The sequence below is a fragment of the Microchirus variegatus genome, assembly GCF_963457635.1.
Source record: "Microchirus variegatus genome assembly, chromosome: 1".
NCBI lineage: Eukaryota > Metazoa > Chordata > Actinopteri > Pleuronectiformes > Soleidae > Microchirus > Microchirus variegatus.
The window spans coordinates 41,283,219-41,295,457 of record NC_139802.1 but is presented as its reverse complement, the minus strand read 5'-3'; the positions used below and the strand labels follow the sequence as shown (position 1 = coordinate 41,295,457).

Sequence of the window (12,239 nt, the reverse complement as noted above, 5' to 3'; positions counted from 1 at the left end):
CTTGCATCCATCAGCTCTCGGAAGAATGTGTCCCCAATTTGGGGGACATGTTCCCCAGTTGCGCTGATGTCAGCCATTCGTCTTTATAGACCTCTCAAGTGCAGCAACATTTTATAGTGATTCCAGTGTTTGTTTGTTTTAATGCAAATTGTTAGTGTTAGTGTTATACCTAACCTTCAAATACAATACCATTTATTTTTTAAAAACACATTTAACCCTTTAAGGTACTACTCAACCATTTGGTCGACCACACTTTAAGTCACTATATGTCATTGAAAAATGCATCAGGCTGAACTCACTAACACTAAATTAACGTGACTTGTTCTGACTGTTGTACTTTATGAATTATGCAAACCAGGTTTATTATGAACAGACGTCTCAACCGTTTGGTAGAGGCCTATATCTAAAATACTATAGGGTCTAATTAAAAAAAATATATATATATATTGATTGCCATTATTGTTATCATAAGTAAATGAAATTAAAATAATAAAAAATGCAAAGAAATAATTTTTCCTTTGCTTTTTTCTTGGTGCATACCCTAAAGGTGCATTATGTAATAAATCTAAAGCAACTGGCCATAAAATCCTCCTCAGGAATAATGTTCATATAACAAACTGAACTCACCAACAACAACAGTGCAGCCAAAATATTTGCATTAAAAATAATCTTTTGCAGACTGCAAATCATGTTTATGTATTGAAATCATGTTTTGTGGCTTCATGTGGCGCCACCTACCTACCATTGTTCTATATATTTAGATTGTTTTATAATGGGTGGGTTCTTTACAGTGTAATGTATTTTTTTTTACTAAGTTTATATAGTTTTTTTTTTAAAGCTATTTTAGCAGTATTTTATTGTTCTTTACGTTTATTTTTTCACATACTTTGTAATACTGTAACATTACAAGTTACATGTTATTTCATTCATTTTGAAAAAAAAAATATTTTGAAGTCATGCATTTTTCATTGGTGTCAGATTATTTATAACATAATGGTGATGAACACTGGTTGGAAGGAAGGGCCCCCTGGGAATTTTTGCCTAGGGCCCCTACAGACTCTAGAATCGCCTCTGGGCTCCATGAGGACTATTGGTCCTGACAAGGTCAGTATTGAACACACACACACACAGTGACGCACCTGCGTCTGAAGGACATCGTCTGAGAGCCGCTCTCTGATTGGTCCGCCGGGAGACTCTCGGTGTGGAGCCGAGCAGATGATTTGGCGGTGCACCTTGCTGTCAACATACCTAACCGGGCCACTTCCTGCTTTCGATATGTGTTCGTTTTCATTTATCTGTTTTTCCCCGGGTGGACGTTGAGCGTGGCACCTCGCTGTCATGTGTCAATGAGTCCGGTCCATGTTCCCGCCGCGGTCTGTGGGTCTCACGGACCGAACACAGCGACTTTGGCTTCATGTTCGGCTCAAAGGAAGAGTCATCTCTCCGGGCCCCGCTGCCAGGACGTTACGTGGACTTAATTAAGCACCGCGGTTTTATTTGTTTACATGTGGACTATTTCTCTCGTTTGTTCTTTTTTGTTAAATTCTGCGGCGGCGGCGGCGGCGGCGGCGACGTCAGCAGCAGCGGGGGACTGTGCGTGGTGGAGCGGTATGTACGTTGTTGAACTGCCGCTGTAGAAGCCCCGGGCCTGGCTCTTCTGGTTCTGGCTCTGGCTCTGGTTCAGACTGTGGGGAACGGGGCGGGGGGTTCGTATTCTACGTTGTTGTCGTGACAGAACACTAATGGAAAACGTTTTTCGTTCGTCTGTATTGCGACATTTTCGTCGTTCATCTTCACTGACTGAAAAAACACGTCTGTGGTGAAGGCGCAGTAGCGTCGCAGCGTTTTTAAGGTCCCCCCCCACACACCTTTGTGTTATTAATACACAGGTGTATGGGGGCGGGGGGGGGGGCGTTTAAAGATGTCAGAATGGTCTCAAACTAGCGGCCCCCAAATCTCACCACTTAATATCAACTGATAATGAGTTTAGAGCTGAAAAGATGAAACGATTACTAAATGAAACTATTTTGATAAGCGATTTGAAGCTTTTTTTCATGATTGAAACAAGATTTTTGATTGTTTTAGCTAGGGGGGGGGGGGGAGAATCGATTCACATAGGAATCGCGATTCTAATCATCCACGATTCTGAATCGATTCATAAACGTCAAAAATCGAGTTCTTATTTTGAAAAACCACACAAAACACCAGTTTGTGTTATTTGTTTACAGTTTATTTTTGTAACTTCTGGGAGAAAAAGGCAGCTAGCCTAAGCTTTATTTATGCAAGTTATTTTTTCGTACAGTAAGTAAGTTTTTATTTGTTTTGAATGAATTAATGTAAACTTTTGTCTTAAGTTTGCCTTTGTGTGATCACATTATCACATTATCTCATACAAACTGTATTGTTTTGGTGCCGTAATTTGCCTTAACACGCTATGCATTGTATTCGAGAATTGATTTTGAATCGAGAATCGATTTTGAATCGAATTGTGACCCAAAGATTCACATCCCTAGCTTTAGCTTCTTAACTCATTCACGGGTGAGTTTATGGAGCTGTGCGGTTCATAAAGGAAACGAGGCGAATCGGTGAGAAGCCGCATTTCTCACGGTTTCTCCATTTTTTTTAGTCAAAAGCTGTTTTTGGTGAAATCAGCCAATTTTCTAATGCCGATTACTAAAGAACGGAAAAAGGTAGAAACAAACTTTTTTTTTTTTAGATGAAAGAAGAAAGTCTACTCTTTCTTTATGTAATTTCATTGTTTACATAGTCATAGAGCACAGTATTCTGTGGGTCTCCAAAGATTGGTCAAAATGCTCGAGAACGGTTGGCCTTATGGGACTCTGCTCAAAGAAATCATCGAAACTCAATCATTTTGGTTTGTGGACAAAAAAACAATCGTAATTTCCAGGTTTGACAAGCACTGATCAATGACATTTTAGTGACCAATCAATTCATTGATTCATTAAAGAATTCTGCATCATACACCAAACTGATGACCACACCTCTACACTTGAGTATTGCTTTCATGCTGGGAAATGTTCTGTTATGCTGTCACAAATTAGAATCTTGTTTCTGTAGCACAAAGCTAAAAAAAAAATGTAAAAAGAGCACGTAAAATTTGAAAAGTGAAATGCTGTGTCCTCTTTTAGGAATGAATGAGAGGATATGTGTGCCCCCCGGCCGAAAACCTCTGTCGCCTTGACCTGTGCATCTCATCAGTCCCTCAGCGAGTATGTATCGCAGAAACGGACTCTCAGATGACACCAGCATCAATTCAGTCACTTCAGAGGTAAGAACACTTGGATACAGACTTTGTTTTGGGCTGATAGAGATATTAAAGAGATATCTGTATACAGATATAGTCAGTGCTGACTTTGCCACACATGGATCTATGCCTGTTTATGTCTTTGATATACCCAGGGTATCCGCAGGGTCTTAAAAAGTCTTAAATCCAATAATTTGACTTTAAGGCCATAAAATGTCTTGAATTCTCCTAAAATCTCCTAAAAGGTCTTAAATACAATTTTTAAAGGTCTTAAAAATCTATTAACATTAATTTTAATTTAAAACATGCATAAACTTCGGTCTCGCTTTGAAATGTTTCTATTTTTGAGGATGTGATAACATAACTACAACGCGGAACTAAAGTAGGTCACCTGTGCTGCCCGGTGAGAATTTATCGAGCACTACTAGCTATCGTGCTGTGCGCGCGCCGCAGGGTGTGACAGCTTAGCATAGTAGCGGAGAAAACTTAATGAAAGCCCACAGCTAAGCCGAATTGCAAGAGTTGCAACTATTCGTGGCTCAAATCGTAAAATTGTATTCATTATGGTCTTAAAAAAAGTCTTAAAAAGTCTTAAATTTGACTTGTTGAATCCTGCAGAGACCCTGTATACCACCCCAGCCCAATCTTGTATCCAAAAGAAAGAACTCCTCTATGGTCAACCATAAAATAATAATAATAATAGAAATATTTATATTTATTTATAGTAATTTACAGGTACGATCAGTCTAAACCATAGGAGTGTCTGGTCACAGTTCAGGATTTAATTACAAACATTTCTGAGTTTAATTTTGTGCCTCTTAGGCGAGCAGCAGCTCAGATTCTCTGGATGGACCTCGTGTAGACTACGCCAAGAGCTATGATGCCGTCATCTTTGACGTACTGAAGGTGACGCCGGAGGAGTTTGCTGTGAGTATACTTGAAATATACATAAAGGATCAAACCAAGCATACCAGTGTTTCTGGTTCTGAACTGGTGGCCCACTGGCCAGATCCAGCCCACACTATCCAAATGTCTTGGTGACTTCATCGAAAATTCTCAACGGAGCATTTAAAGCAATGGATCTGATGTTTATAACGACAGTTGCAGCCTTTTACCACTATTTTACCACTACTCTTATGTGAACAGAGGCGCTTTATTTTCATACAGCGGAGCAAACATGTACCACACAGCCCCTCTGAGTTATGTTTTTATTGATTTTTGCTTTAATCCCTATTTTTTTTAGAGCCAAATCACGCTAATGGACGCACCAGTCTTCAGGGCAATACAGCCAGAGGTAAGAACCATGTTGTCAGTTGCTTGGCCTCTTGAGCTTACATTTCATTTCTGACTTAATCACATTTCATCATTCACATGAATTCCAGCTGTGCTGTGTCTTTGTGATTATGTTTAAGGGGTCTGCTGCATATGTATGCAGATATACATACATACATATATATGCATACATATATTTATGTGAATACACACGTACATTTTAAATCAATTATATATTATAAATGAACAAAATGCATTTCTGTTTTGCAGGAGCTGGCCAGCTGTGGCTGGAATGGGAAAGAGAAGCACAGTTTGGCCCCCAATATTGTCGCAATCACACGTCGATTCAACCAGGTACGTTCTTTGGACTAATTTACATATAAATTAGAATTATTAATTTGATGGCCATGTTTATTATTATTATATGTATTGGCTGTATTTTATTTTACTTTATTTTATTATTTATTTATTTATGTTTAATTCATTAATTGATTAAAGATTAATTCAATAAATAAAGTCAAATAAAATACAGTCAATAAAAAATAATTATTTATGAATGAATGAATTAAATAAATAAATAAAGTCAAATAAAATACAGTCTATAAAAATAAGTATTCTTTAATTAATTAAATTATTTATTTATTTATTTGATTAATTAATTGATTAATTAATCAATTAAATTATTTATTTATTTTTAAGTTTCTTTTACTCATATTATCATCTCATCATGTGTACGTGTGCTGTCTCTTTATGTTGTGTTGTTTCAGGTGAGCTTTTGGCTGGTGAGGGAAATCTTAACAGCCCAGACGCTGAAAATCCGTGCAGGAATATTGAGCCATTTCATTAAAATAGCAAAGGTGAGTTTTTCAATTTTCCTTATCCCTTAATTTATATGGCACTTTTTAATTATACACTACTATTCATTCAGCCACTCTGGCTCTCTTTCTCGCTAAATTGTTGTGTAAACTACAATACTGCCTGTAGTTCCCATCAATAAACATTTGTTGCATCCCTTATATAAAAAAAAAAATCATAGTACATTATTCATGGTGCAATGAGACCGTAAGGTTATATGTTCAACTTTGGACTATATTGTTGTTGCATGTGATCTGTTTTTTCCACAGAAACTGTTGGAGTTGAACAATCTTCATTCTCTCGTGTCAGTGGTGTCAGCTCTGCAGAGCGCTCCCATCTTCAGACTCAGCAAAACCTGGGCAGTAAGATATGAGATGAATTCACTTCTTCTTCATGTAGGAACAAAGGACAGATTAATGGTTGGACTAATAGATACTATTGCATGTTTTTGGGGCGACGGTAGCTCACTGGTGGAACGAGTCGTCTTTCAACTCAACAGTTTTGACACTTAACCCTATGTTGCTCTAAATGTATGAAAGTGTATGAAACACACATCCATGGCCCAGTGGACAGAACGTGTAACAACCACATATTAAGTTACATTTTATAAAAAATTTGAATATAATTTGAGTATTAAAAATAATAAGGACTGGAATTTGAATGGGATTATAGAGAAAAATTGACAGCCCTACTAGATAGTTATTTCAGTATGTCATGTCATGTGACATTGACTTTTGCAGAGAGTGGAAGATGTCAACCGATCCACTGTAATTTTTCCTTCTCTGTCGTCGCAGCTCACCAGTCGCAAAGACAAGGCCACGTTTGAGAAACTCAACTATTTGACATCCAAGGAGGACAACTACACTCACATGAGGGAACATACCCGCTCCCTGAAGATGATGCCCTGTATTCCTTACCTTGGTGAGTTCCAGGGTTCCTACAAAGCTAGCAAATCAAATGTCTATCATAAATGCGCTCGCGGGTGTTGAATATATTTGAAACGATGTACGGGTCATTATGAATTTGTTCCAACTTTTACAGTGCCTTGTTGTTTTGTCTCATTCAGGGATATACCTGCTGGATATGATCTACATTGATTCAGCGTATCCTGCGTCGGACAGTATCATGGAGACACAACAGCGAACTAATCAGATGAACAATCTTCTGAGAGTCCTGTCCGACCTTCAAATGTCATGTAACTATGGTAAGAACCAGCGACTAATCGTACGCTACCAGTCAAAAGTTTTAGAACATCCATTTTATTGAAACTAGTGCGGTGACCGTAGGGAGTATGTATTTCTATAGTGGGGGCTGAAGAATATTTTTCAGTTATGGTAATGCTAGCTATGCTAATGCTAACTGAAAATTTCAAAAATTGCGTTGTGCCTAATGAGGTTGCACAGTGGTTTGTATTATGTTAGCCCTATGCTAATGCTAATTGTAACCTTAATAGCTTACCTTTGGAAAATAGTGTCTGACAGTCACAAAACAGCTAGCTACGCTAATGCTAACTGAAAATGTAAAAAAAATGTGCGTTGTGCCTAATGAGGTTGCACAGTGGTTTGTATTATGTTAGCCCTAGGCTAATGCTAATCGTAGCCTCACTAGCTTACCTTTTAAAATAAGTTTGCCAAGTTAGCCGCAAAATAGCCGTCAGACGCGCTGTGTGACGAGAGTACACTTTTCACCCATTTTCCATTCTGATGATTCCCCATCATATTCATTTTGTGTTTCATGTATCTTTCCTTTTAGCCGGAACATGGAAACATACATGGACATAGAATGTCAGGTGTTTTTTATCTTGAAATGATTTCCTCCAAACTTGTCTTTCAGATAATCTTGTGATGCTGCCACATGTCCAGAAATACCTGTTGTCGGTTCGCTACATAGAGGAACTCCAGAAGTTTGTAGAGGATGACAACTTCAAGTAAGCAAAGCCTCAGAGGATGGACCTGATGTGTTGTAATGAGGTTGCACAGTGTTTGTATTATGTTAGCCGTACGCTAATGCTAATCGTAGCTTAGCTAGCTCACCTTTGGAACCGAGTATGGAGTGACTTAGTAGCTTGTGGAGATAACTTTTTAGCTAATTATTCAGTCAGTTTGCATTTGCTTTGCATTTAACAGACCCCCACACTCATTGGCAATTTTAAAGATAAGATTAGCACAATTATATTGGATTAGATTTGGGTCAATATTTTCAAACCACACTTAAAATGTATATTTTATTTGATAATTTGTGTGTTTGATGAACTGTGTTGCAGGCTGTCTCTGAAGATTGAACCGGGCAACAGTTCCCCTCGCATTGCTTCTTCTAAAGAGGACCTGGCAGGTAAAACCCATCTGATCAAATGGATCTTATTTATTTTGAACCATGTTAATATTATTATTTGTGATAAATTCACCCATACAACAGGTCTGGACCACTCTTGTTGAGGCTAAATGTATAAATGAGGCAGAATGAGTTCTCCTTGATAACATGAATTCCCCGTGAGGCTGCCAGTGTCCTCCAGCCACTATTATGTTTGTATGCCACGCCCATTGCCAATTACAAGATCAAACTTTGCACTCGTTAAAACATTAGTGCAAAGCTGTGTGACCTTTTTGTGCATCATAAATGTTAACTGTTAACTTAGGTTTATTAAGCACTTCATGGTGAGAGCAAAGATCTCACCAAATTGCGAGAACATGCCTTAGTGCAATTTACCATGTTTATAGGTCATATATATATATATATATATATATATATATATATATATATATATATATATATATATATATATATATATATATATATATATATATATATATACATACATATATATATATATATATATACACATACATATATATACATACATGCATATATATATGTATTAATATATGGTGATGTTTGAGACCTGTTTACTGTGTTTCAGGTCTGTCTGAGGTATCAGCCTCTCTCAGATATAACCGAAGGCCTACCTGTCCTGACGCATCTGTGGGGGTACATATCCCCAGCCCTCCCTCCTCCCACCACAGGAAGAGCCATAGTCTGGGAAACAAGTGAGTAAAACGTGGGCCTCTCTCTTGAGTTGCACCAATTTAAGACTTAAACTAGTGGTTCCATGTGGGCTTTTTAAACTATCCTCTCCAATAGCAGTAGTAGTGCATCTTCAATATCCATCACGTGTGAACACCGGCTAGTTTTGTTCTCAAACGTTGTGAATATGTGTGAATCTTGATTATACTAAAATATTTCTTAGAAAAATCAACTGCAGACATTCTGCCTGTATTAAACTACTTGCATATATTCTATCTTTGTTCTAATTGAATTGCACGTTTGTGTTTATTTTGATTGGTCTGCAGTATGATGTGTCAGTACGGCATGTCGGAGAGCAGAAGTGCCACATTTTCTACCGAGAAAGCACGCCACTTGCTGGATGACAGCTTCTTAGAGTCTCAGAGTCCTGTCAGAATAGACCCACACACTACATCTGTGTCTAACGGCCTGTCATTAGGTAAGTCTTGAGCACAGATTGGTAACAAAGTTCTTTTTGTTTTTGCTTTGATTATTGTTTTTCTTCACCTTTTACCCAAAATGAGGGCCTTTTTTAGGGCTTGACCATGCATGAACATTTTCCCAACATACATAAAAGATAAACCTTTTTATGTTCTGTGGTCCTCTACAGTCATTCCCTGGCACTAATTTGTATCAGAGGTACCAAATTCAGTGGACATATGCCAGACCCAACAGGAAGTCAGCCATTTTTAATTCATAATGGCTGTAGATGGAACTGTAAAGTGGGAGCTTCTTCTTTCGGTTTAGCTCCCTTTTCACCACATGTTGTGGAAATTCTCTGCTGCTGGTGAAGAATGAAATGGAGACTTCTGCCGTCCGAAAAGGTCAATTTAAACACGAGTAGTCAAAGATGAAGAATGACCTAGAGCGTAGCGAGAGCTAAACTTTTATAAGGAACACCCCTTTCACATCCCATGTCTGTTGAAGGGGTCTGCCCCTCCAGGCCAAGCTTTCACACCCCTTTGGCTATTGCAGGATGTTGTAGTTAAGTACAAGTTGAGTCCAGACATCCTAATTTGAATACACAAAAGGACCTGTTATCTTGTTTTAGGAAAGGCTCTAGCTCTGAGACAAAGGAATTGAATTTGCCATTACAATCAACAGACCGTTACAGACTGCTGCATTTCGTTCATAACATGGATAACCCTGACTTTGTTGTTGTTGTTGTTGTTTTTGTTTTTAGCCAGCAGTGAAAGCTCTTTTTCTGAGGAACTATCTGCTAAAATGGAGAGGTGAGTGAGAGCTGCTTGTCACATACAAGATATATTTTATACTGTTTTAATAACTTTAAATGAAAGTAAATTTGCCTACTATATTTTAGGGATACTTCAGATGTGTAGATTTTATTCATTGAGCGTAAAATGTGTCTTTGTTGGTTTTATGTGATGAAATATTGCTTGGGTTGCAGTGATTATAATAACTATTGGAAAAAGTAACCTAATATGTATCTTATAAACATATTGTGTCTGTAGCAAATGGCTTATACACACAATTTCAGTGTTCTTCACCATATATTTCTGTGTAGTGCATGTTTATAGTTTATAGTGTCGTTTACACACTTGTACTAACCCAAGAAGACCAATCGATCCCATCGGCCGCTCAAACTGACTATGAAATGTGTGACAAACAGGGGCCGCATGTACGCAACACTGGGCCCCAACTGGAAGGTCCCAACTCACAACTCCCCCCGAAGCTACAACTATGTGTACAGGTACAGTGAAGGCAAAGAGCACGAGTCTTCGTAACAACACTGCACTGCAATCTACAGATAATAACAGATAGCAATGATTTTATTTTTATCTGCTGCTCGTTACCTTCAGCTTCTCTGCTGCCAACTCCTCCTATGGCTGCTGTGAGGCCGACAATGTGATCATGGAAGGACCGCTGCGAAGGAAAGCGATGCTGAAGGAGGGACGGAAACCCAAGGTAAGCTCATTTTTATTTATTTTTTGTGGTCTCAAACTTGCCACTTAATATCAACTTATAATGAGTTTAGAGCTGAAACGATGACTCGATTATTAATCGATCCTAGATAATTAAAGGTATAAATAATGATAAATGATGACTGAACACGATGATTTTAACATTTCTATATTTTTACTCACTTACAGTTGTCCTCATGGACCAGATTTTGGATCACTCTGTCAGGATCGACCCTGACCTTTTATGGGGCAAAAGCACTGAGAGCTTCTGAAAGGAAACATGTAAGTAGGACCTTTGATAAACCATAAACTAATGAGGTGGTTATGTCTCTTTTGTACCCGAATTATCGTCTATATTTTATATTTGCAAGAAAGTCTGATATCTCGGAAATATCTATATATAGCGCACAGGTGGCGATAATTTTCTCTGAATTGGTATAATCTGCATAATATGATGATGAAGGCCAAAGCCAGTGGATAAACTCTGTGAATTTACATTGTCACGTGTCTGTCAGTATAAATCCAAACCCTGTAAGAAGATGTGTGTGACCGGATGGATAGTCGTGCTGCCAGATGACCCAGCCAGACCCAACATCTTCCACCTCAATGACCCAGACAAAGGTCAGTGACACAATTTCACTCGGAGTTCCTTTTTTTCATTTTGCTTCACTTTCATTTACCTCGTACACTCAGAGCCGTCTGTGTCTCTTCACAGGCAACATTTACAAATTCCAGACAGGATCCAGATTTTCAGCCATTATCTGGCACAAAAACCTGGAAGAGGCTTGTAGGAGCAGAAGACCTCAGGTATTTTCAGCACACACACACACTCGCTCAAGATGAAAACTACAGCCAATTGTGTGAGAATACATTGAAGAAATGTATCATCTTCATGATTTGATTAAAGGGGACATATTATACCCTATTTCTCCAAGATAAACTAGTTCCCTGGTGTCCTAATGAACATGTCTGTGACATGCTTTGGTCAAAATACCATGAGGATGAAGCACCACAGCAGTTCAATCACTCTGCCAAAACAGCCCTGTTCAGAACGCTCTGTTTAGTAGTATCTCTTTAGGTCCACCTTAAAGGTCCACCTTAAAAAGAAACTTAAGGGACAGGATATGACATCAGCCCCAGAGGCTACTGGGAGCTAACGGCAGTTAGCATTTGGAAAAATGATCATTTGCAGGCTCTAGCAGGCACATTGGCGTCATATATAACATGTATCCACTGGACAGATAAATCCCCCTGAGGACAACGCGGAGCTCCGCGAGACAACGATTCCAGGAATTTAGCGCAATGTGACGTCCCAATGAGCGCGGAAGTCAACATCGCATGTTATATCTCCTGTACTTAGACTGAGGAGGACCACAAAAGCATGACTGAGTCATCTTTTGTCATACTTTGCCGACTGATATGGCTTCCAGAGTCCCAAATATAAGGATTTAAATGGTTAAAAAGTTGATTTTGCATAATATGCCCCCTTTAATACGAACACATTTGGAAACCGATGCTACCACCAAGACTGTTGCCTCACAGTAGTAAGGTTGCTGGTTCTATGTGTGCATGGGTTTTCTCAAGGTTCTCCAGTTTCCTCCCACAAAAACATGCAGAAGTTAATTGGAGGTTAAATACGTGTGTTGGCCGTGGTTGTGGAGGATAAAGTGGTAGAGGATGGATGGAAGGAAGAGACACACACCTCTTTGTTTGGAATTAGAATGAGTAGCGTTTTGTGATTTGCGTTTGTGTTTTGACCTTCAGGGACACCATACTCCCAATGTCAATACAAGATCTTGGTGAATATTTGAATTTCTGTTCTGTTCTGTCAACAGATACCAGCAAACCTTATGTCATTTGAATGA

General features: G+C 38.6%; 1 protein-coding gene across 2 annotated transcripts; it reads left to right on the top strand.

The window, feature by feature from the left end:
- Positions 1–3,166: 3,166 nt before the first annotated feature.
- LOC310925991 (ras-specific guanine nucleotide-releasing factor RalGPS1-like) lies at positions 3,167–12,239 on the top strand (the record flags this gene model as incomplete). 2 transcript variants are annotated; one of them, XM_083888077.1, is made up of 19 exons in its annotated part: positions 3,167–3,289; positions 4,088–4,192; positions 4,509–4,559; positions 4,808–4,891; positions 5,305–5,394; positions 5,662–5,754; positions 6,187–6,313; positions 6,459–6,596; positions 7,226–7,319; positions 7,656–7,723; positions 8,310–8,436; positions 8,740–8,891; positions 9,636–9,684; positions 10,083–10,157; positions 10,273–10,378; positions 10,564–10,656; positions 10,890–10,995; positions 11,090–11,181; positions 12,210–12,239. In XM_083888077.1, exons 1-19 carry the CDS (start codon positions 3,233–3,235, stop codon positions 12,237–12,239), a joined length of 1,737 nt encoding a protein of 578 aa, XP_083744203.1. In that variant the 5' UTR covers positions 3,167–3,232. The 2 variants fall into 2 exon arrangements, with proteins under 2 accessions (XP_083744203.1, XP_083744202.1); XM_083888076.1 differs by having other exon boundaries at positions 10,083–10,163.